This window comes from Schistocerca americana, chromosome 4 (assembly GCF_021461395.2).
Source record: "Schistocerca americana isolate TAMUIC-IGC-003095 chromosome 4, iqSchAmer2.1, whole genome shotgun sequence".
NCBI lineage: Eukaryota > Metazoa > Arthropoda > Insecta > Orthoptera > Acrididae > Schistocerca > Schistocerca americana.
The window spans coordinates 404,931,592-404,958,440 of NC_060122.1; the positions used below are offsets into that span (position 1 = coordinate 404,931,592).

The 26,849-nt window shown below is 42.2% G+C and overlaps 1 protein-coding gene across 1 annotated transcript in view; it reads left to right on the top strand.

Annotated features, from left to right (window-relative positions):
• LOC124612262 (protein jagged-1b) overlaps positions 1–26,849 on the top strand; it is a 582,430-nt gene that overhangs the window by 116,169 nt on the left and 439,412 nt on the right. The window contains exon 2 of the mRNA XM_047140352.1: positions 9,906–10,199. Within this exon, the coding sequence (XP_046996308.1) occupies positions 9,906–10,199 (294 nt within the window). The remainder of the gene's footprint in view (positions 1–9,905; positions 10,200–26,849) is intronic.

Below are 26,849 nucleotides of genomic sequence, written 5' to 3' on the forward strand. Positions count from 1 at the left end.
ATGAAGCAAAAATATTGATTATGGTGCTGTGTAACTAAGCGATAATTACCTTGATTGAAACTCAAAATCAGGACGACCAGTAGTTTTACAAATGCATCGCATTGCACAATATTTCGGCTGGCATCGATGTTTGGGATTTTAATTCCAGTTTTAGATGTGTAAGATTAATATGCAATCACTGCAACGTAATCGATACAGCTCTTCTAGAATTACCTACAACAAAATAAACAGGACGTAATTCTATATCATAAAGTACGGTTATTACTGGTTTCCAGATGCTGCTTTAGTACGGAAGAGATTAACTAACATGAAATTTACAGGCGACAAACACACAGATTCGTATTGTTCTGCTATTGGACAAATTTGTTTGCAAAGAGACTTTTGTAAAGAGACTATGACAAAATAAACCATCTATCCAAATGAATGTAAATAAATAAAACAAGAGACTGACTGACTAGAGTTTCGTATCTAGACGTCTGCTACTTCAACAACAACAAATACCGACACGCTGCACATTTACGATCATGAAAAAAATAATCCATCCGAAAGATTATTTTAAAATTTAAGTAGAAGACGTCATATATTAGTACATGGTGAGACATGAGGAAACGTACATACTTCGAGGGGTGACAATATTAGTGATACTGAACAAAAAACGTCATATAAGCATAGGTCTTGTTCTTAACAGCTTCCGAATAAACTAACGAAAACAATGGGGAACAGGACAAATTCAGGTGATGTTAAATAAAACATTGTGATCTAATGTTGCGTTTAACTGTGTACATTTCCTCACATAAGATGTTCAAAAAGTCCACCTTCAATTTCAATGCATTTTGCAGCTGTTGTAGACAGCTGCTGTGTTGCTGATCTGAGCTCATTATTGGGATCCTCTACTCAATCACACGAGTGTAAAAGACGAGCGCCTTACCATGTGCAAGTGAAGTGCTCAATGGAATTGTTGGTAAAAACAACACTACTTAGCCTAATGTTGCTTTGGTTGTATTTGCATGTGGGCAGTGGAGAAGGACGCCCGTGATTTTCAAACAGCAACACAAAAGCTCAGCGGTTTTTGAAAGAAGGGTGGTGTCACTTTCCCCTGGTAGTATTCACAGCGCGCGACTCGACTTCACACTTCGCGCCTTCTTAGTACGTTAAGTGTCGCCGTTGTCAATTTGTCCTCCTTCAAGACGTGCAAACAAACATTTTGATTTAAAAGGGGAGGTAATTGCCACCGTCCATCAAATAGGATAATGACCTTTTTTTTCTTTTCTGATGTAAGAGATGCAACATAGAGTTTCAGGCATCAGAAGAGGAGAGTATAATTAAAGAAATTGCTTAATGGTATAATGACCCTCGAGGAGAACGCTCTACGAATGTCAGACATATAAAAAACCAGAAACCTGGTTTCCTCGATGCAGTTGCTGCTATCTTTTTGACCCACCGCTCTCTAATTACAGCTTTCTTTCTGTTTCTCCGCGTCAGTTGGATTTTAAAGCACACGCGTTAATAATTTAGTTTTGCTCCCAGCGAGTTCGCTGTTGTACGTGTTTTCTGTGCCGCCAAAGACCTGACACACAAGCCACTAAAGCTCATCGCTTTACGTTTAATTTTAGCTCTTTAGCAAAAATAAAAATTTGGTGGAGTTTTCCACATGAGTCTTGGTACATCTCGCTCTCTCATTACTGCCTGTACATCCTATTTCTTCCGCAAGAAAACTTCCCAAAAATTTATGGTGCATGAAAACAGCGCAAGATCACGCCGGTTTTGCTGTCTTTGGTTTCTACCATTACTTGGAAACGATAAACTGACGAACATTCTCTTTAGTTATCGATTAATGACCATATGTGTTCATTAGCTTACTCTAAAGCCCCAGGTTCAATCCTGACCAGCTGATGTTCGTACCAGTCTTCGCAGTGACGATTACTTCAATTTCACCCATACATAACAAGAAGTACGCAATAATTTACCCGTCGCCCCTATTCCACGTAATCCCATACGCATTCAGTGTCTCGGTACCGCAACTTTTTAATAGCTAGATTCAAATTTAATTGCCGCCGTTTCCGTCAACCTCTTCATAGGATGCACATTGTAGAGACCATCTTTCTGATATCATGGAGAACAAGAGGACACAGATCTTTGTTTCTTTCGGTGCCCCAGAATACAAGGGAGTACTGCAATCCTTTTACAAAGACTTGTAAATTTGGTCTTTTGTTGCCAACCTGCATGATGGCTTTGTTGACATGCGAAACAGAGATCCACTCTTGCGCAGGTATACGCATCTAATACCAGAATGCTACAAAAGACTGCACAAAACTGTTCTACAACATTCGAATTTACACACACACACACACACACATATATATATATATATATATATATATATATATATATATATATATATATATACGGGTGATCAAAAAGTCAGTATAAATTTGAAAACTGAATAAATCACGGAATAATGTAGATAGGTACATTGACACACATGCTTGTTTTTGGAATGACATGGGGTTTTATTAGACCCAAAAAATACAAAAGTTCACAAAATGTCCGACATACGGCGTTTCATCTGATCAGAATAGCAATAATTAGCATAACAAAGTAAGACAAAGCAAAGATGATGTTCTTTACAGGAAATGCTCAATAATTCCACCATCATTCCTCAACAATAGCTGTAGTCGAGGAATAATGTTGTGAACAGCACTGTAAAGCATGTTCGGAGTTATGGTGAGGCATTGGCATCGTATGTTGTCTTTCAGCATCCCTAGAGATGTCGGTCGATCACGATACACTTGCGACTTCAGGTAACCCCAAAGCCTATAATCGCATGGACTGAGGTCTGGGGACCTGGGAGGCCAAGCATGACTAAAGTGGCGGATGAGCACACGATCATCACCAAGCGACGCGCGCAAGAGATCTTCCACGCATCTAGCAATTTTTTTTTTTTGGTTCTAAAAAAACCCCATGTCATTCCAAGTATGTGTGTCAATTTTTACCTCTCTATCTACCGTATTCCGTGGTTTATTAAGTTTTAAATTTATACCGACTTTTTGATCACCCGGTATATATATATATATATATATATATATATATATATATATATATATATATGTGTGTGTGTGTGTGTGAAACAATATATATGGTGAAAGCTAAAGGCCAATAAATAATAATAATAACACTACACATACATATCGTCGTGTTATAATCTAGAATCTAGTGTAATTGGATACAACCCTCAGTTCTCGGGAATAACTTTTTGCTAAATATAAATATTTTATAGTGGCATTACTGCAAAAACACGATACGCCATAACCTCTACAAATAACCACGTGTTCATCATGTGCAAAGCTGAGAAAGACGTTTGATGGTAACAAAGTAATCTTCCGTACACACCGTTCTGCAAATGATACAGCGAACTATGAAGAAATCAATAATCCTGCTTCACTCTAAACACTTCGAATTTCACGCCGTCATTAGTAAATAAATAATCTTATTAGGAGTACAGTAACATTTGATTTGCAGCAGTGAAGAACGTGTTTAGCAGCATGAAAGCGGCGGCAGTAAAGTTATATGTCGTCTTGACAGCCAGCAACTAGTTTATGGCAAACACAGAATTACTATTCTTTAGAACATAACGTCACGCAGAACAAAACGTATAAAGATTGTGTAATTAGTAATGGAGTAAGTTTTACGCTGTTAAGCAATTCACTAATGCCATTTAGTACATCTGATGGCGCGATGCTACGAAAGTTGTGTGTTATATTTTATACCGTATCCTAATGACAAAATTAGTAGTATGGGGATCTCTGGCAAGTTTTTTTCCGCGTTGTAAAGTAATGTAAATCAGTGGACCATATATTTTTAGGAATTCATGCACAGGGTGCTAAAAAAGTATTCCATTTTTTTTATTTTTTATTTTTTTTAAAGGTGGTAGTGTGGACGAAAAGTAGGCCAAAAGCATATGCAGTAAAACAATAAACATGGGCTCTAAAATGCATGTCTTAAGGGCTATATGCACTTGTTCATCTTCACTACTGTGCAACATATCTCTTCTGCTGCAAACGCTTTACTGTTACGAAGTACCTACAGAATTCAGTAAACGAGTGAGAACACTATTATTCCGTTACTGTGAAACAGCAGAGATTCTAATCTAATCTGCTTGTTATTACATACGACCTGTACTTCCTAGACATCGCTAGAGGAGGTGCTCAATATGGTGCCCATTCATAGTAAGGCCGTAAAAGACTGCGGATGGTACCCCGACCTCGGGATATTTTTCAGCATACAAGTCGCGGACTCGGAAGTTGCTTCATTTGCCAGCCAGAACAGGTCACCTCTGTCATTTCTCCGTGTGGGTAATATTCTTGCGTTACATGGACAATTAAAAAGACAAAACTACAATGTCAAAGCATGTCAAAAACTTTATATAAATTGGTTTCATTAAAACTGATGTATGCACTGCTTTTACTTGGATCTGTGATTTTGTTTACAGTAACAACAAGAAAGATTAAGGAACGGCAAACCTACGTTTCTAGCATTTGTAGACTTAGAGAAAGCTTTTGACTATGTTGACTGGAATACTCTCTTTCAAATTCTAAAGGTGACAGGGGTAAAATACAGGGAGCGAAAGGCTATTTACAATTTGTACAGAAAGCAGATGGCACTTATAAGAGTCAAGGGGCATGAAAGGGAAGCAGTGGTTGGGAAGGGAGTGAGACAGGGTTGTAGCCTCTCCCCGATGTTATTCAATCTGTATATTGAGCAAGCAGTAAAGGAAACAAAAGAAAAATTCGGAGTAGGTATTAAAATCCATGGAGAAGAAATAAAAACTTTGAGGCTCACCGATGACATTGTAATTCTATCAGAGACAGCAAAGGACTTGGAAGATCGGTTGAACGGAATGGACAGTGTCTTGAAAGGAGGATATAAGATGAACACCAACACAAGCAAAACGAGGATAATGGAATGTAGTCGAATTAAGTCGTGTGATTCTGAGGGAATTAGATTAGGAAATGAGGCACTTAAAGTAGTAAAGTAGTTTTGCTATTTGGGGAGCAAAATAACTGATGATGGTCGAAGTAGAGAGGATATAAAATGTAGACTGGCAATGGCAAGGAAAGCATTTCTGAAGAAGAGAAATTTGTTAACGTCGAGCATAGATTTACGTGTCAGGAAGTCGTTTCTGAAAGTATTTGTATGGAGTGTAGCCATGTATGGAAGTGAAACATGGACGATAAATAGTTTGGACAAGAAGAGAATAGAAGCTTTCGAAATGTGGTGCTACAGAATAATGCTGAAGATTAGATGGGTAGACCACATAACTAATGATGAAGTATTGAATGGAATTGGGGAGAAGAAGAGTATGTGGCAAAACTTAACAAAAAGAAGGGACCGGTTAGTAGGACATGTTATAAGGCATCAAGGGATCACAAATATAGCATTGGAGGGCAGCGTGGAGGGTAAAAATCGTAGAGGGAGACCAAGAGATGAATACACTAAGCAGATTCAGAAGGATGTGGATTGCAGTAAGTACTGGGAGATGAAGAAGCTTGCACAGGATAGGGTAGCATGGAGAGCTGCATCAAACCAGTCAACAACAACAACAACAATAATAGATGTTTACTGCATGCTGCATCCCTGGACAAGAACAAAGAACGGTGTTATTATTTATTATTGCACTCCGTGGAGTAGGTCGTTCGTAACAGCAAAGAGTCTGCAGTAGAAGAGATGTACTTCACAGTAGTGAAGTGAACAAGTGCTTATAGCTCTTGAGGTATTCATTTTAGAGCCCATGTTTAGTGGACTTTGTTTACTTGATTTGGTCCATACTAACAACCCTCAAAATATGGAATATTTTCGTGACAACTCTTATAAAGAGCTGGTAAATAAATTGACAGAACACATCTTGAACAAAGCTGGAATTATACAATTACTGCTGGTAAACCAGTGCCAACAATTCATTTGGAGTGGTATCGTCAGTGAAAGCCTGCAGAGCAATGTTGTCTGTGGAGCCATCGCATTGCCCATTCTTCTTTCTTTTGAAAGTAAGTGTTGGGCAGAGTGCCGCAGGGATGTCAGCGGCGAACGACGCAGCGGGAGCCGCATTCTCCGCGTGGCCAGTGATCGCTCGTTCTGACATCACATCCTGTTTGCCGCAAGCCGCTGTGCTCGGCCAGCGGGACGAAGCGGCGCGCGGTCACAGTGTGCTCAAACACGGCCGCGTTACCTTCTGTTCTGGCAGCAAGCGCGAAGGTACAAAGCGTCAGTGCAGCTGGAATTTTGCAGCTGTATTAATACTGCAGTGCGTGAAGGGTGTGCTGTGTTTTCCTGTACAAGCATTAATAGATGTTTCCCGTCGTTGACTACCGCGCAGGCGCGTAAAGGCGAGAATACAGACGTCTCTACTGCCCTGCATTTAATGTTACGTCACGCTTACCGAATTCTGTGTGAATGCGTAGACCCTATTATTTTGTTACCGTCTCGGAGTCTCGCAAGAGACTATTGACGTTTTTAATCGGTGTGTATCAAGAGTAAGAGTCTTTCCAATTCTCACAAACATTATTACATGATCTAACGAAAAGCGTACTTAACTAGAGTGCTGCCGGCCGGGGTGGCCGAGCAGTTCTAGGCGGTACAGTCTGGAACCGCGCGACCTCTACGGTCGTAGGTTCCACTCCTGCCTCGGGCATGGATGTGTTTGATGTCCTTAGGTTAGTTAGGTTTAAGTAATTCTGAGTTCTAGGGGACTGATGACCTCAGCAGTTAAGTCCCATTGCGATCAGAGCCATTTGAACCATTTGAACTAGAGTGCTCTGGAGTACAACTAGTCTTTGTAAACCATCACTGTGCAAGCGGGAATCAATTCGAACTGTTCTTCTTGTAGATGAAAGTAGTATTCCTACATACGACTTACTCTCACCATCTTGGATAACTGGTTCAAGCCGGCCAGTGTGGCCGTGCGGTTCTAGGCGCTTCAGTCTGGAACCGCGTGACCGCTACGGTCGCAGGTTCGATTCCTGCCTGTATAATTCCATATTTTATTCCGTTCCAATTACTACCTGAAGTTAACACATCACATTTTATAAATGTGTCGTTGTTTCTTATACACCTTTGCTTGTTTCGTATATACTGCACGAAGACAGCTTCAATGAAATTCTGTCGAGGATTTGGTAAGGATGCTGCGAACAGACATGGACAATCAGTTTGTTACCGTATCAGCTCAAATTCGAGTACTATACAGAGCGTGTTTTTTTCTCCAAAAAGTATTCCATTATTGAGAGGTGTTAGTATGGATCAAAACAAGGTACAAAGTCTAGTAACCATGGGCTCTACAATGCATACCGTAGGAGCTATCAGCACTTGTTGATGTTCGCTCTTCTGAAAGGATCTACTGTGCTGCAAGCTGTTTGCCATTACGAAAGTCCTACAGAATGCTGTAAACAAATGTGGACAAAGTCCTCTGTTATTGCCCATGGATGCAGCAGGCAGTAAATATCTGCTAATTTTGTTACAGTAAACCGTATTCACAGTTCTGTGTTAGTGCAGTACAGACATTAGTCGTAATGCGGCCAGTTTTTGTTTTGATAACTTTGTGAAATGCTTTTACACCGCACTTTTGTCTTTGCATCTACCGGCATAATAGAAGCCAACTACTCATTTTCTTTACAGTGTTTGTTAATAGCGAGGAGCTTGCAGTGGCGATGATGCTGATAGCTTTTAATGTATGTATACTGGACATTTCTTTCTGTTCTGATCTCTCAAAATACGGAATACTTTTTTTAATAACTTGTATAAGGCAAATACTGGACTATACTTCGTGGAAAGGCATCTCATGAGCTGTATTGGACAAATGAACTCAAATTTCATGAATGAATGAACACTGCCGCGAAGACAAGCAGAGTATGCATTCTCGAAGAACCCTCGCGACATCAGAGCCTCTAAGACTTGTATTTCATTGCTAACGAGATGGAGAGATCAAAATAGGGGGACCTAAATCCGTGAGAGTACAAGGGGGTTGAGATATCTTCTAAACAGCGCGTTGCAAGACATCCCAGATATGCTCAATAATGTTCATATCTGTGGAGTTTGGTGGCCAGCGAAAGTGTTTAATCTCAGAAGAGTGTTCCTGGAACCATTCTGCAAAAATTCTGGACTTGTGGGATGTCGCATTGCCCTGCTGGAATTGCCCAAGTCCGTCAGAATGCACAATGGACATGAACGGTTGCAGGTGATTAGACAGGATACTTACGTACGTGTCATCTGCCTATCTAGACGTATCAGGGGTCCGTATCATTCCAACTCCATATGCCCCACACCATCATAGAGCCTCCACCAGCTTGAACAGTCCGCTGGTGACATGCAGGGTCCATGGATTCATGAGGTATTCTCCATACCCGTACACGACCATCCGCTCGGCACAATTTAATACAAGACTTGTCCGACCAGGCAACGTATTTCCAGTCATCAACAGTTCAATGTCAGTGTTGACGGGCCTAGGGGAGGCGTAAAGCTTTATATCGTGCAGTCAGCAAGAGTACACGATTGGGCCTTCGGCACCGAATGCACACGTCGATGATGTTCCGTTGAATGGTTCGCACATTTACTCTTTTTGATGGCCCTACATTGAAATCTGCAGCATTTTGCAGAAGGGTTGCACTTCTGTGACGTTGAACGATTTTCTTCAATAGTTGTTCGTCCTATTCTTGTAGGATCTTTTTTCGGCCGCATCGATATCGGAGATATGATGTTTTACAGGTTTCCTGATGATCAGGGTATGCTCGTGAAATGTTCGTACGGGAAAATCGCCACTTCATCGCTACGAGATGCTGTGTCCCATCTCTGCGCCGACTATAACACAACGTTCAAACTCACTTAAATCTTGATAACCTGCCATAGTAGAAGCAGTAACCGATGTAACAAGTGAGAACGCATCGCTACCTGGATTAGAATCTTTTGCCGATCGAGATGTCATCGCCTACAAGACATGGCACTGTGGAATCGACCCGAAGATGCAAAGTAGACCTCGTTTTGTTTGTAGTAATATGCCTTTCACTCTGTATACCCGCTCATGTAGAAAAGTTTCTAATGATGAGAAAATACATGTATGGATGAAAGGACTTGGTGTACTTGCTGAGAATGTAACTGTAATTGTGTGATGTCCTTAGGTTAGTTAGGTTTAAGTAGTTCTAAGTTCTAGGGGACTGATGACCATAGATGTTAAGTCCCATAGTGCTCAGAGCCATTTGAACCATTTTTTTTTTTGGTAACTGTAACTGGAGATATTACTTTGTATTATAATTATTAATAAAGTGTTATCCTTGACTCCTGTAAGCGGGGACGTCAGCTGAGAACCGCTAGATGTACATCTGGTAATCGGGGGCTCAAGGATGCAACAATTTGAAAAAATAAACAAAGCATAGTGCCGCACTGCCCGCACTGTGGAATCGACCCGAAGACGCAAAGTAGACACTTGTCTTATATAGGCGTTGCCGACCGCAGTGCCGTATTCCGCCTGTTTACATATCTCTGTACTTGAATACTCATGCCTATACCAGGTATTTTGGTTCTACGTTTACGTAGTTAATGTACGAGTGCAGTTTGTAGATACGTGGCTGACGACATGTGGAAGTTTGGGGCTGGCAGTGGTATGCGCCCGGATAGCTTAAAGGCAAGGCGTCCGTTCGCGACTAGCGCGAAATCCGGGTTTTAGCCCAGTTTCGCCACAAATTTTCACTGTCGTCATTCCATAATAGAGCTGATGGTTGTACATATTTGCAGCTGTGAATACATTTCAACTGGTCTAACTCACGTGGTCGTCTAGGGAAAGGAGTGTTATGCGGCGTCAAAGACGTTTTCAGGTCATCAGTGCGGGGAGAGCTAACGCCGATGCTTCTCGTGTGCGTGTGCAGGAGGCGCGCGGCTCCGGGTACTTCGAGCTGCAGGTGCTGGAGATGTCGAACCCGCGGTCGCGGCTGCTGGACGGCGGCTGCTGCGGCGGCGCGGGCGACGCGTCGCAGTGCCCGCGGCCGTGCAGCACGCTGTTCCGCGTCTGCCTCAAGGAGTACCAGAGCAGCGTCACCGCCACCGGCTCCTGCTCCTTCGGCAACGCCTCCTCCGCCGTGCTCGGCGGCAGCTCCTTCACGCTCGCCGACCCCGACTCTGGCGCCGACACCATCGTCCTGCCTTTCACCTTCCGCTGGACGGTGAGTACCGCTGCGCCACACACCTGCCGCAGTCCCCAGAGGGCCCCTCCACACGCTCGATGTTTATTACACAACTACGAATGTCGTGCAATAGTACTGACCGTCTGTAGGGTCGGTTCGCGCAGTATACTCAAGAAGACGCCATAGATTTCAAAACATTTATGTCCCTTCAATACATTGCGGAGTCAGTACTGACAAGGGAACCTCCCCATCGCACCCCCCTCGGAATTAGTTATTAAGTTGGCAAAGTGGATAGACCTTGAAAAACTGAACACAGATCAATCGAGAAAACAGGAAGATGTTGTGTGGAACTGTGAAAAAAATAAGCAAAATATACAAACTGAGTAGTCTACGCGCAAGATAGGCAACATCAAGGATTGCGTAAGCTCAGGAGCGCCGTGGTTCCGTGGCTAGCGTGAGCAGCTGCTGAGCGAGAGGTCCTTAGTTCAACCCTTCCCTCCAGTGAAAATTTTATTTTCGCAAAGTTATGATCTGTCCGTTCGTTCATTGACATCTCTGTTCACTGTAATAAGTTTAGTGTCTGTGTTTTGCGACCGCACAGCAAAACCGTGCGATTAGTAGACGAAAGGACGGGCCTCTCCAATGGGAATCGAAAGCATTTGATCCCAAGGTCATAGGTCAACCGATTCCTCCACAGGAAAACACGTCTGACATATTCTATACGACACTGGTGACGGCATGTGTGTCAAATGATAGGAATATGTTGTCGACCCACGTAACTTGTACACTTGGCGAACGGGTAAAAAGATTCTTCTACCTTGCCCGATTTAGGTTTTCTTCTGGTTGTGATTATCATAAATTAAATTAATTAAATTAAAATTTTCATTCGATGGAAGGCTTGAATCAAGGACCTCTCGTTCCGCAGCTGCTCACGCTAACCACGGGACCACGGCGCTCCTTAGCTCACATTGTCCTTAATGTTGCTTATCTTGCGCATGGACTACTCAGTTTGTATATTTTGCTTATTTTTTTCATAGTTCCACACATCATCTTCCTGTTTTCTCGACTGATCTGTGTTCAGTTTTTCAAGGCCTATCCACTGTGCCAACTTATAAGTAAATCTGAGGGGGGTGCGATGGGGAGGTTCCCTTGTGAGAATATTACGATCCAGTTGTCAAAAATGTGCGATTTATTTAACGCCTTATGTTTCGGGACAACATTATCCTATTATCAAATTCTTAAAGTTAATGCGCTATTAAGAACCGTTAAAAGTTTGCGAGCAGCAAACTTCCACGCCAGGACATATACGAGGGTCATTCAATACTTAGAGACAAATTGGTCTGGGGAAAAACTGATAGTAGGGCAAGTTTGGTACTTCTATGGCTTCAAGTTGGCATCACTGAGATGAGCCCTGATCAGCTGATGTATCAACATTGTTTTGTTTATAACCTCAAAAATACATTTCAAGATGGCGGGTCCACTTGAAACATCCACATTAGTTGAACAACGTTCTGTTATTCGTTTTTTACTTGCTGAAGGCGTGAAACCAGTGAATATATACTGTAGAATCTCTAACCCTCCCCCCCCCCCCCCCCCCCCCCTTGCTCCAAGAAATGTGCCACTTATCCTAAACACGAATCCGTATTACACTGTGCGGAAATTTATGTTATGGTTCTGAACGTCACACTTTAAATATTTTCACACTTGTTTCATTAACACGAAATTTAAAGCCAAAAAAAAAAAAACTTACACAGACTGTTTTGTTCAGGTGAAATTTCGTCTGTGCACAAGCGTGCCCACGTCTCACTCAATTTTTAATCATCATGTCTAAAGTTATTTAGAGGACTACCCTGTATTTTTCGTTTCTTTTTATGTGCGATATACAGAATACACATAATATGCATCAAAATTCGCCTCGGAATATTGCCCATTACGTAAACATGTTTTCTAAATTTAACTTGCAGTTTTAGTTTTTAAGATGAAAAGTCCGTTAAACATAGGAAACTGCTTTTGAATAAGGCGCGAACGCCAATATTAGACTACACATTAGGCCAATCCGTTTCTACAACCTTTTTTTGGCATTCACATTCCTGAGCTACGTGAACTCACAACCTGATTATCACCTAAAGCAGGTAGTGGAATTAACAGTTCCCCCGTTTAGTCTCATAAGCCGCCCTCAGTCAATCAATCAATCAACAGTTCCCATTTCTAGTTCACCTGTCCAGATATACCAGCTAGCATATATACTTTCCAGTTCCTGTTATTTATTATTTGTGATCAATCACAGAGGAGTAGCTGTGGTGAGAACATTTTAACGTTGTTGGAGTGCGAAGGAATACAGGCTTTGAAATCGTAAAATGTTATTTAAAACTGGCAAATCACAACTAAACATACTGGTTACCGAAAAGTAGCATTACCAGAAGGAGGGATACAGGCTGTGAATTCGTATAATGTGATTTAAAACTGTGACAAATTGCAGTTAAAAATACCAGTTACCGAAAAGTCGCATTAACAACAGCAGGGATACAGGTTGTTAATTGGTTAAATATGATTTAAAACTGTGACAAATCACGGCTGAAAACATCAGTTAGTGAAAATTAGCGGTAAGAGAAGGAGGGATATGGGTTGGGAATTGGTAAAATGTGTTTTAAAGCAGTGACAAACTACAAATAGAAATACCAGTTACCGAAAAGCAGCATTACCAGAAGAAGGGATCTCGATTGTGAATTCGTAAAATGTGATTCAAAATTGTGACAGATCACAATTAAAAATAACAGTTATCGAAAAGTTGCATTAACAGCATAAAGGTTGTTAAATGGTAAAATGTGATTTGAAACTGTGACAAATCACAACTAAAAATACGTCACCGACAATCAGCGTTAACAGGAGGAGGAATACAAATTGAGAAGTAGTAAAATGTGATTTAATACTATGGCAATTAAAAATACCAGTTGTGAACTGGTAAAATGTGATTTAAAACGGTGACAAATCACAACTAAAATACCAAATATCAAAAAGTAACATTAAAAGAAATCACTGTTATCGGAGAGTCACAGTCTGGGGCATCCCTACCTCTATCGAGGTTCCCCACTATGTATAAGGCAGCGATTCGTCCCTCGAATTAAAGAAACGCAGGCGTGAAATCGTTGGGCATACGTGACCGCAGCGCGGTGGAGCAGCAGGTATCGCATGGCACAATGGCGAGCAGTGGCGCGGCAGTAAACGGGCGCGGAACAAAAGCGGCGCTAGCTGGCTGGTCCGCCGCCCCCCGCGGGGCGCCGAGGCTTCGTAGAAACAAGGAGGCGCCGACAATGGGCTCCCATTTTCCTCGGCCCCGGCTGCGGCCGACACGCTCCGCGGACGCGCAGGCGCTAACGCAGCCCCAATTTCCCGCGCGCTCGCGGACGCCTTGCGCGCCCCGGATGTATAATGGCTCCGCCGGGGCCGGTGTCCAGACTCGCCCAGGGATAATGACGTTAAATTGTGGCCGCTCCGTCGGGGGAATCGTCGGACCCTTCACACTTTGACGCCTCTCTGGGGGGCGGCATTCCCAGACACCTCGCTTCGCGTCCCTAGTCGACTGTGAGATGTTCCTAAGTGCTAGAAAAACTGCAACTCTCATATTCTTATCACTACTCTGGTTCGTATGACGAAAGAAAAGCCCCGACAGTAGGCAGTACTGTTGTGGTTTTTCAACAGAGAAGCTCAAAAGACTTCTCACGGTACCGAAGTTGCCTGTACACCTGTGGCCGGAATCGGCCCGCCGTTGGTTTCAAACCGACTCGCGGAGGAAATGCGTGGGAGAGTGTGAGGCGCTTGCATTTTAATCCGCTCGGGACACCTTTTCTGCTTGGCTGCCATGGATTTGAGCAGTTTCTGCCATTTCATGTAGTACAACATATGATTCGTACCTATCATCTGAAAAAGTAAGAAATGTCTCACGGACGTTAAGGGACCTCACACGTTCAATATTATCGTCAACACGTCAATCTAATGACCGTCTGCGGGCGAATATTGTCGTATTATCAATAAGAGAAATTCTGATCTAAGCAAAATATTCTCAGTATTGCCAATACATACTGAGCGTGTTATCGGTTTGACAATTCGCTGTTCTGTTGCTCGCATTTTTTCAGTTTGGATTCTGTGTAATAGAGCCAATATACGCTGAGTTCAAGCAATTTCGAATTTTAAACTTTTGAAATGAACGTGGAAATGATGGCTTAATATATTTAGGTTACAAAAACAACCCATACGTGTGCGATCAGTTATCAAAAGTATTTTTTGACATATATTTAAGAAAAGCTTGCTAACGGTGTTTGTTGACAGGAACTGCCAATCTATCTCACTGCCCTATTTTGTGTTTCTGTTCTTTCTCTTATTAACGTTAGTAAATTATTCTTGTCCATTGTGGATGCATTATAACATTGCAGCTGTTGAAACTGAAAGTAATGTATAATGAATTAGTTGCAATCAGTTGCTTGTACAGGCATTTATTTTCCCATACTGACATTTCAAGATGTCTGACGTCCCGTCTTCAGATGTTTACATTTATTTTCGTTTCGTGAGCGTTGGCGGCGTTGCAGGATTCCGAAACGGAAGTTTTTAAGACAGCTGTTCTAAATCTTCGTTTCGTTTCGTGAGCGTTGGCGGCGTTGCAGAATTCCGAAACGGAAGTTTTTAAGACAGCTGTTCTAAATCTTCGTACGCAAGATTAGATTAGATTAGATTAGTACTGTTGTACGTAGTGAAATGTTTATAAATATGGCGTGTATTGTGGATACATGCTCTATGCTGGACAGACGTCCAAAAACGAATTGCGTGTAAAACAGGACAAATAACCTGACCCAGTAATTTGAGTATTATTACTGAAATGGTTGAGTGCATTTCCGTCGAATAGTTAAACAGTAGCACAAAGTAGTACATATCACGTTTCACTGCAAAAGTGATTACAGGCTTCTGCTGAAGGAGTGAGGAATTTGTGAAAAAAAATGGTTCAAATGGTTCTGAGCACTATGGGACTTAACATCTGTGGTCATCAGTCCCCTAGAACTTAGAACTACTGAAACCTAACTAACCTAAGAACATCACACACATCCATGCCCGAGGCAGGATTCGAACCTGCGACCGTAGCAGTCGCGCGGTTCTGGACTGCGCGCCTAGAACCGCAAGACCACCGCGGCCAGCAGGAATTTGTGAAAACAATGCCTCGACCAAGACGTGTAGTGCAAACGAAGCTTTCTCCGGCAAGGCAACACCCTTTGTTCCACGGCTTTTCTTTCATGGTTCATGGCCGAACTTTCATTGTCGTTGCGGTAAGGAATGTTAATAGTGAAATCTTAATGTTACTTGTGCGAAGCTTGTTTGTCGGGAGAAACAAGGAAATGCGTGTGCGATTATTTTTCTTCTCTACAGTTTGTGATCTGTCTACGTTGGCAATATTAACAATTTCATCTTTCACTACTCCCTGCTAAGAACGCCGTACGCCCATTTCGTTTCTGTAAAAGCTTGACCATTTATAATAGAGCGTCTCGAATAATACCTGCGTGTCTGTATTTCACAACCTATACAAAGTACATAAAAAATATTTCTGGTAAATGGATAATATACAAAGAAGCGAGTATGGTGCAGTTTGATTTTTGCTCGTACCAATTCTTTTTTCTCTTTGGCGAGATATTGTATGTATCCATAATCTTTTTAAGGATATGCAATAGGTCTGTAAACAGAGGTGTAATATTATATTATGACGCTTCTCCTTGTACTGAGTGTACATTTCGCAAACATAGACTGGCGTTGTTCTGTATACAGGATGTCCCAAAAAGAACACCGACGAACTTTAGGGACAAGTTCCTTAAAGAGAATTACACACTACTTAACCTAAATTATCCTAGGGACAAACACACACACCCATGCCCGAGAGAGGACTCGAACCTCCTCCGGGATCAGCCGTACAGTCCTCGTTTACTAGACTTTTTTTTTCTTCTTGTTTTGGTATAAAGAACCTGCCCCTAAAGTTATTCGTTTCTTTTTAAGATACCCCGTATATGTGAAGGTAAATGCTTTCAGAACAGCGCAGTTCTTCTCGTTATCATTAAGTACATCTCGCCGAATAAGGCTGAAATTTTCCAGAACATCTTTTGCGTATTTTCGCTCCTCACATTAACACATCAATTTGAGAAAAATTCACCTTTGCCTGAGTATCGAAAATGACAGAAAGTTACAACTGTTTATCATACTGTAAAATACTCAAGATCCTCAGCGATATCACTTGTTTCGATATATCGAATTCTTCGTCATATCCTTTCATAACTGTAGTAATTCACGATTCCGTTCATTTCCTTTCTAGAGCACTGTTTCCATCCCTGATACACTGACGTTAATTTGCAAGTTACTCAATGAAGAAGTTACGACAGCTCGAAAAGAAAATGTTATGCTGATGCTAAATATATTGGTTTGAAAGGAAGCACCATCAAGAACAAACGACATCTTACAACATTCATTAGACAAGTAAAGCTTAAGGATGAGAAGGATCGTAAACAAAGGTTTATAGCCGAGAAAATGGCATAGTGCTTTTGTTGTTACCGTAGCTGACTAGGAGACAATACTGCTCACTTAATAGCCGGCCGGGGTGGCCGAGCGGTTCTAGGTGCTACAGTCTGGAACCGCGCGACCGCTGCGGTTGCAAGTTCGAGTCCTACTTCTGGCATCGGTGTGTGTGATGTCCTTAGGTCAGTTTGGTTTAAGTAGTTCTAAGTTCTAGGGGACTGATGACCTCAGAAGTTAAGTCCCATAGTGCTCAGAGCCATTTGAACCTTTTTTTTTTTTTTTTTTTTTTTGCTCACTTAATATGGAACATACTTAACTGAATATGGTAAACTTAAATCAGCCATAATTTGTTCCTGGCATCACTTGCAGCCAGACTGTGTTGCGGACGGGCAGATGGGACAAGGGGTCCCCAGGAGCCTAGCAGCTGAGGCTCCGTCGGCAGCGCTGTACAGTGGAGGCAGCTTCGCCAGGGGCGCCCGCTGACCTTCAGAAAATGTTACCGTGACGAGATTAATCGTCCGCTGCCCCGTCCACTCTGCGCCACGCCTCCAGATAACGTAATTTGGAGCGTAAGAGCGTCTTCATGTCGGAGCGCCCTATCACGGCCACCAATCAAAACGATACCAAACGCACCTCCACCGTCTCCAGCCCCCTCCCTCGCCTATCACGGCTGCTGGTCGCGTTGTTCTTACCACTCTAAAACACCTTCGGGTCGGGTGCAGCACAGATATTGAAATCTATTTTTCCACTAGTTTCTTGCCCTTAACTGGCGCCGTCTTCTTTGTTTTACCCTATCAGCTCGCAAGGGAAATGATTACCCTCTAAATTTTCCCATCCATTAGCAATTCAAATTTACATTTACTGCTGAGTCAGTCGCATCTGCTGAGCAGAGGGACGGTCGTTTATAAATCAGCGCAGATACTCGCTTATCCTGATGACAAAGATACAGTCGCAAGAACTCGGAAAGCAATGCAGGAACAATTCATCGAACTTGGGCAGGCCAGTAGGAATATGGGATTGAAAATCAACCAACAAATGGTTCAAATGGCTCTGAGCACTATGGGACTTAACATCTGTGGTCATCAGTCCCCTAGAACTTAGAACTACTTAAACCTAACTAACCTAAGGACATCACACACATCCATGCCCGAGGCAGGATTCGAACCTGGGACCGTAGCGGTCGCGCGGTTCCATACTGAAGCGCCTAGAACCGCTAGGCCACACCGGCCGGCAAAATCAACCAACAGAAAGCAAAAAATGTTGCTGCTGGGACAGGAAGCAAGGAGTACATTACAACCTCAATAACAATGGACAGTTACAGTTTTGAGATGGTTGAGCTGTTTAAATAACTGGGGTCGACAGTCACCCAGACAAATAACACCTCTTGCACTATTAACAGTTTAACAGCAGTAGCAGAAATGACAACACTACTCAGCTGGCTCGCATTGAACAGTGGTGTGACCTGTCCTCATGCATAACAACCATCACTCGGGAACTGCATCATATCCACTTGCCAACTGCATCACAGCCGATATCAGCCAAAAGTGGAAAATACTTAATTACAGCCGATGGCAGAAATGATGCTTATTTCGAGTTATTAGATTATGTATGCAGCCAGAATCTAATTTATTTATAATTAAGAATCATCATACGATTATGTTCCTAGAACTATCGTGACAGATTGTAATTAAAAAAAAAACTGGATGTTGAGACAAAACTTTCTCTGACGCTTCTCGGCGACTCCAGTCATCTTTTATTGTTGGCTATGCCCTAAACAAATGGAAGCACTCTGTTGCATAAGTGATGCAATGTGTATTGCCTACAATCCAGTCATCTGCTCGACGTAAAAAGGGATAGACAGAGCAAATGTAGGTTCCTGATTCGCGTCTAAAATATCTTTCTCCGCTTTGATGCGTTGATTCTCAAGGTTTTACTGTTGAAAATTACTGTCTCAGTATACTGGGATGCATGCGGCAGTTTTACTGCACGAACAGCGAAAACGTGATGAGCGATAAACGTCTTGTCACGTCATTTTGTGGGAGTTGTCAGCGAGATAAAGGTCATCAACATATCAGTGTTGTCTGATATGTGGTTCTGAGTAGACAAGACGAGTTGCTGGCGGAGCTACTTAGATCTGAAGATGATCCAGAGTGAAACTTCCTGGCAGATTAAAACTGTGTGCCGGGCCGAGACTCGAACTCGGGACCTTTGCCTTTCGCGGGCAAGTGCTCTACCATCTGAGCTACCCAAGCACGACTCACGCCCCGTCCTCACAGCTTCACTTCTGCCAGGTTCGCAGGAGAGCTTCTGTAAAATTTGGAAGGTAGGAGACGATGTACTGGAAGAAGTGAAGCTGTGAGGACGGGGCGTGAGTCGCGCTTGGGTAGCTCAGATGGTAGAGCACTTGCCCACGAAAGGCAAAGGTCCCGAGTTCGAGTCTCGGCCCGGCACACAGTTTCAATCCGCCAGGAAGTTTCATATCAGCGCACACTTCGCTACAGAGTGAAAATCTCATTCTGCATGATCTAGAGTGCTCGAAACATGTAGTCAAACTACAAATGTGCCGCTGAGACGGGAAAATCAATGAGAATTGTCGTAGTTCTTGTAATATGTAAGGATTGCGACGCATACATATTGTGTAGTTTTGTCAAATCACATAAGAGGGTTGTCAACACATGCAACGTCCCCTTAGAAAAATTAATGAATTACTATGCTGGTAAACCCCTTACGTTATTTGATTTTCAAACAGCTGAGCAAAACTGAACCTACTCAGACATTACTCTCTTTACTTATTCTGATCAACACTTAACTGACACACAATATTTTTAGCGCAACGCAATCTGACTTTCAAAAATCCCTACAAAAGAATGGCCCTAACATTAACGTATACCTTTCATGAATCACTTACCACACAAAAATCTTCGTTACTCGAACTACTGCAATACAGCGAACGCCAATACTGCCAGCTAAATAAAGGATTCTAACTACTGAAGTCACTAACTACTGATAGGCATAGTTAGCAAATGAAAGATTTTGTTAAGAATATTTTCTCTGCCTCGTGATAACTGGGTGTTGTGTGATGTCCTTAGGTTGGTTAGGTTTAAGTAGTTCTAAGTTCTAGGGGACCGATGACCATAGATGTTAAGTCCCATAGTGCTCAGAGCCATTTGAGCCATTTCGATAAAGAATAAACAATGTATTTACCTTAATTGTGTTCAAATGGCTCTGAGCACTATGGGACTCAACTGCTGAGGTCATTATTCCCCTAGAAATTAGAACTAGTTAAACCTAACTAACCTAAGGACATCACAAACATCCATGCCCGAGGCAGGATTCGAACCTGCGACCGTAGCGGTCTTGCGGTTCCAGACTGCAGCGCCTTTAACCGCACGGCCACTTCGGCCGGCTTTAATAGTGTTCAAAAGTCACAATATATATATCAGTTCATGATATCCAGTCTTACAAATTTACTGTCTCTGATGGACACACGTCCAGATCATCCGCTGTCAAAACTCCGCCATCTCTCTCCCCACATCCACCACTGCCGGCCGCGGTGGTCTAGCGGTTCTGGCGCTGCAGTCCGGAACCGCGGGACTGCTACGGTCGCAGGTTCGAATCCTGCCTCGGGCATGGGTGTGTGTGATGTCCTTAGGTTAGTTAGGTTTAAGTAGTTCTAAGTTCTAGGGGACTTATGACCTAAGATGTTGAGTCCCATAGTGCTCAGAGCCATTTGAGCCATAGCTATCCACCACTGCTGGCGGCTCACCTCCAATTGCGCAACGCTACGCGCTGTTAACATCCAGCTGCCCAACACTACAATAGCGACTATTTCAACAATGCCCACCAGCCACAGACTGCACACAGCACAGCCAGTGATTTTCATACAGAGCGCTACGTGGCGGTACCAATAAAAAAACCTAAACAGCTTACTTACAGGGTTAATGCCTTTGAAAAGGCCCCGGCGAATTTCTTGCGACAACGTTGTCCAATTAAAGATAGGTCCCCCGTCTAATGTCCACTACGTCGGCGGGACGTAAAGCTGCAGCCTTCCTCCGTCGCTTTCGAGGTCCTTATCTGGAAGCGCTAGAAAAACTGTCGGCCAGGACGGCGGCGGGTGGCGAGATAAGGAGCGGTGAGCGTGTACGGTCGCGTGTCGTGTGTCGCGCGGAGCGGCGGCCGGAGCAAGTGTCGCGTGTGGCGGAGGAGGGGGCGCAGCAGCGGGCGTTTCCGCCGGCGGCCGAGGTATGCCAGCTCGCGCGCCCGCCGCATCGCAATGAGCGACACGCGGCCACGCGCGTTCCCACGGCCGCCGCCGCCGCCGCCGCCGCCGCGCCCACCGCCGGCGCGGTTCCGCCTCTAGCCCGGCGGCGCGACCTAGCGCAGGCCGGCGGGTTCATTGTCACTCGCCTGCACACACTGCTCCCGTAGGCACCCGAATCAAATCTGGGCTGGAAACAATCAAATCATACAGTCTCATTGTACTCATAAACGACTAGGACACTCAATCGCGGTGCTCGACTAAAGCTGTTTCACAGAGGAAGACTGTACTGTAGTTCCTTCTCTAGATTGTCGCACAGATAACAAAATGGTAGATATCGAAATAGACGACAGACGGATAGAGAAACAATTAATATCGCTCAAAAGAGGAAAGGCCGCTGGACCTGATGGGATACCAGTTCGATTTTACACGGAGTACGCGAAGGAACTTCCCCCCTTCTTGCAGCGGTGTACCGTAGGTCTCTAGAAGACCGTAGCGTTCCAAAAGGTTGGAAAAGGGCACAGGTCATCCCCGTTTTCAAGAAGGGACGTCGAACAGATGTGTAGAACTATAGACCTATATCTCTAACGTCGATCAGTTGTAGAATTTTGGAACACGTGTTATGTTTGAGTATAATGACTTTTCTGGAGACTAGAAATCTACTCTGTAGGAATCAGCATGGGTTTCGAAAAAGACGGTCGTGTGAAACCCAGCTCGCGCTATTCGTTCACGACACTCTGAGGGCCATAGACACGGGTTCACAGGTAGATGCCGTGTTTCTTGACTTCCGCAAGGCGTTCGATACAATTCCCCACAGTCGTTTAATGAACAAAGTAAGAGCATATGGACTATCAGACCAATTGTGTGATTGGATTGAAGAGTTCCTAGGTAACATAACGCAGCATGTCATTCTCAATGGAGAGAAGTCTTCCGAAGTAAGAGTGATTTCAGGTGTGCCGCAGCGGAGTGTCGTAGGACCGTTGCTATTCACAATATACACAAATGACCTTGTGGATGACATCGGAAGTTCACTGAGGCTTTTTTCGGATGATGCTGTGGTATATCGAGAGGTTGTAACAATGGAAAATTGTACTGAAATGGAGGAGGATCTGCAGCGAATTGACGCATGGCGCAGGGAATGGCAATTGAATCTCAATGTAGACAAGTGTAATGTGCTGCGAATACATAGAAAGATAGATCCCTTATCATTTAGCTACAAAATAGCAGGTCAGCAACTGGAAGCATTTAATTCCATGAATTACCCGGGAGTACGTATTAGGAGTGATTTAAAATGGAATGATCATATAAAGTTGATCGTTGGTAAAGCAGATGCCAGACTGAGATTCATTGGAAGAATCCTAAGGAAATGCAATCCGAAAACAAAAGAAGTAGGTTACAGTACGCTTGTTCGCCCACTGCTTGAATACTGCTCAGCAGTGTGGGATCTGTACCAGATAGGGTTGATAGAAGGGATAGAGAAGATCCAACGGAGAGCAGCGCGCTTCGTTACAGGATCATTTAGTAATCGCGAAAGCGTTACGGAGATGATAGATAAACTCCAGTGGAAGACCTGCAGACAGACGCTCAGTAGCTCGGTACGGGCTTATGTTGAAGTTTCGAGAACATACCTTCACCGAAAAGTCAAGCAGTATATTGCTCCCTCCTACGTATATCTCGCGAAGAGACCATGAGGATAAAATCAGAGAGATTAGAGCCCACACAGAAGCATACCGACAATTCTTCTTTCCATGAACAATACCGGACTGGAATAGAAGGGAGAACCGATAGAGGTACTCAAGGTACCCTCCGCCACACACCGTCAGGTGGCTTGCGGAGTATGGATGTAGATGTAGTAGATGTAGAAAGTAGTCGGTTTTAATACCTACGAGAGAAGCGCTATTTGCGGAAGAAGGATAGCGGAAGAGAGTTTGTACTGCACTCGACATACAAGTGTGAAACTAAGAACATAAACGGCAGTTACATTCGGAAATGAATTGAAAAGAATGAAATATTGCAAAGATTAGATGACAGAACTAATTTTATTTACATACGGATTACGCCGATTCAGTATATCACTAAATATATGCATATTCTCTATTTGAATGGATTTTAAAGGGGGTAGGACGTCAAACGGGCCGACTTGGAGCAGGAGAGGCGTCACAGACATTTTAATTTCCAGTGTCTATACTTTTACAAATAAATTCATAAAACTTTGCCAGCATCACCAGGAAGGATTCAGGATTCACACTCATTGCAGTGGAAGTTCGAAAACATAACAAAAAAAATTTTTTTACGTGTGAAATTTCATCATTTTTTCACTTACTAATGGCTGCATTTGTTGCTATAGGTACACTTTTCTTCATAAGTTAGAGAGATTCTTCGATGAATTTAGCACAGCATACATACCATACTTACAGGTGTATGAAACTCTAGAATTTATTAAAATTATGAAAAAACGAATGATCTGTTGTATTTTAAACTTCATGTTTAGAAAAAAAACAAATTTTGTAGTTAATTACCTCAATTTTTACCACATTTTTTAATAGATTTGGAAAATTCTAGAGTTTCATACACCTTTAAGTATGGTTTGTATGCTGTGCAAAATTCATCGAACCATCTCTCTTACTTATGAAGAAAAGTGTACCTATAGCAACAAATGCTGCCATTAGTAAGTGAAAAAAATGATGAAATTTCACATGTAAAAAAGAATTACTTAATTGTGTTTTCGAACTTCCATTGCTATGAGTGTGATTCCTGAATTCTTCTTGGTGATGCTGACAAAGTTTCATGAATTTATTTGTAAAAGTATAGACAGTGGAAATTAAAATGTCCTGTGGTGCCTCTCCTTCTACAAGTCTGCCCGTTTGACGTCCTATCCCCCTTAAATCCGTCTTTGCAATCACAAGAAAATGCGTATTGTTTCACCAAACATGTTTTTTTCGTTTTGTTGAAACTAAACATCACCAGTGGTCTGCAATGAAAGATTTTACAATCAGGCTTATTTTCTAGACCGAAAAACAGTTCGTTACAAAACACGCTAATTTTACTTGCTGTATTCCATGTCCGATTTTCGGTCACAACAGGTAACTCCGTCCGCTTGCACGTTTTTAAGGTATGTCTTCGTTTGGCACAGTTGTTTCCCCCTAAACCTATACAGGTTTTCAGAACCATGCATTTCCTTATGTGAAACACAACACAATGTGGGAAGAATAAATGTTTATAAATATGCAATTCCTGTGAAGGGAAATGCCTATTTGCGCTCCCTTTTTTTAGAAACTAGATCACAAAATTATTTCGGGAAGAAGGATAGCGGAAGAGAGTCTGTACTGCACTCGACATACAAGTGTGAAACTAAGAACATAAACAGCAGTTACATTTAGAAGTGAAATGTTTGTTGTCGTGTTCCTGTCTCAGCATGTGTCTGTCTGGTCTCCGTACGTAATTACCAACTCAAAACTATTTTTTTATCTAAAAATGCTCTCTTTCTCTGTGATGTTATGTCGTTTAATATTGTTTCTATGTATTTTATTTAACGTATGAGAGAAATGAAGGCTTGCGATGGAGTTGAATATGGAAATATTTATGATCGAACTCACTATCAATAGCGCTACTTTGCACTCACTGTTCTCTCGTCGTCGCCTCACTCCCCCTGTTCCTTTCCCCCACCTACTCACCATTTAGATCTTCAGTTCCATCAGTTCGTAACACTACTCGCAGAAACCAGGCAGACTCGTGCTCAGCGAGATAAATGCAAGCCAAGAGTAGTGCTGCTACGTTGTGTTGTGTTACGCGTAAAAAATGCTTATTTGTGCAAAACAATGCGGAATTACAACAGTGCCAAACTAAGGAATACCTAAAAAAAGTACACGCTGATGGCGTCTCCTGATGTGAGCCAAAAACGAACACAAAATACAGTAAGTAATATTGGTATCTTCTATAATGAACTGTTTTTCGATCTATAGAGCAAGGAAATTGTAAATACATTTCATCACAGACCACTGATTCTTTTTATTTCAGTAAAACGAAATGCGTTTGTGACAAAAATACACATTTTTTCTGTGGTCGCGAAGACTGTTTAAAGTACCTTCGATAACTGCATAATAATTACGGGCAATATGGTTATACATACTGCAAGTCTTCCCTTTTTATATTTTTATTCCTGCCTTAATCTTGCTGTATCGCCTGCACTTGCATCGTTGACTGATTTTTACCAGTAAAAGAATTCATATTACATGACCTCTTTCACTTACTTCTTCTCAACTACTTCTGCCTAACCTCTCACTGCAAGGTTAGTCTTTTGTAAAGTCGCTCATTTGCAGTCGCTTTTAACGCCCCTTCCTTTTACCAGCTCGTTGATAATAGGTGCAGGAATACTGAAACAAACGCTAAAAGCTCTCGGCGATGTACACTAATTACATGCGTAAAAGTTTTCTACAGTTGGCGTTCTCCGACGAACTGAGGTCAAATACCGGTTCCGCATTTGTAAAGCAGGCATTAACAATTGAGTCTTTAGGTGTAAACTCAGGTTGTACTACCGAGAAAGAGTGTAAATTCAAAAAATAAAACGTCTGTTTTTATAAAACATTAGTATAATCTTGTGGCTCTATTACATGTCTTAGCTTTATAAATAATTAGCTGACACATAGGCATTGCCCGTGATTTCATTTTGCCAATTTTGTAATAGAAATGAAAACAAGAAATCAACTGCGTCTGTAGTAAAAATCGAAAAAATTTCATTTCCATGTGTTCGTTGAAACACCTTAAAAATTATGAGACAGTCCTACAAAGAAATATGCATAATGTACAAAGGTGTAAGTACAGTTCAAACGTGTTTGTAATCGTCACTATGGCAACGCCACTTCATAGCTCAATTGACGGTTATTGCTTCCGCCTACAGCCGTTTGCGCTTCACAGTGGAAAGGTGTCAAAAGTGCTGCCAGATGTCAGGCATTTCCTTAAGTTTACTCTACTGTAGGAATGTCTTCGCAGTCAAAAAATAAATGTGTTAAAACTTAATGAATGTTGCGGCATTTTCTCACGTATAGCAGTCTATATGACATGTTTCTTGAACTATGAGTTGTACAATGATATATTTATGTAGGTACATTCAGCGGCGTATGTGGATACTGTCCGCGAAGTACGTTCCGAATAGACCTAACAGCAAAGAAGTAATAAATTTAAACATCATGCATGATGCGGAAGTTTTTCACGAATTTCATTGTTTATGTCGTCATATATTCTGAACTATAGCAGGTGCATGGTTAATCGAATCTCTTCGATTCTGGTGTATTTTCTGGAGTTCTCGTCGCTGTCAGTTTGAACAACTTACTCATTTCGACATATGTGGGAATTCGTTAATAAGTCCTATTTTTTGAACAACTGTTTTTTGTATAAACCTTAACATATTTTAGGATCTTTGTGCCATCGTCGTTGGTTATTCCTTATTAAGTCGTTAATTTTTTCCGCTTTATTGGACTATCTGGGATATGCTGTGCATTAGTGTATGTTGGTAGCTTGTCATACTTTCGAAATATTCGTTTCACGTTTGAATTCTCGCCTATTTTGGAGAAATACACATTAACAAAATTCATGTTTTTGCGTAACTTCACTCGAAAGTAGGACACAGTGTTTTGTAAAGTGAGACAGTGTTAATTCCGAATCAAGTTCGGGAAAAAAACTTGTGTTAGTTTTCACTTTTCAGCAACAGATGAGAATGCAAATGAGATTGGATATTTCTAAACTACGACAAGCTACCAGTGGCAGTAATGTAAAGAGGTTCGTACATTACCCAACAATGCAGACAAAAAAGAAAAGAATTAAGAAAATCCTATGACGATGGCACAAAGGTCCTGCAACATGTTTCGGTTCACATAAAAAAACAGTTGGCA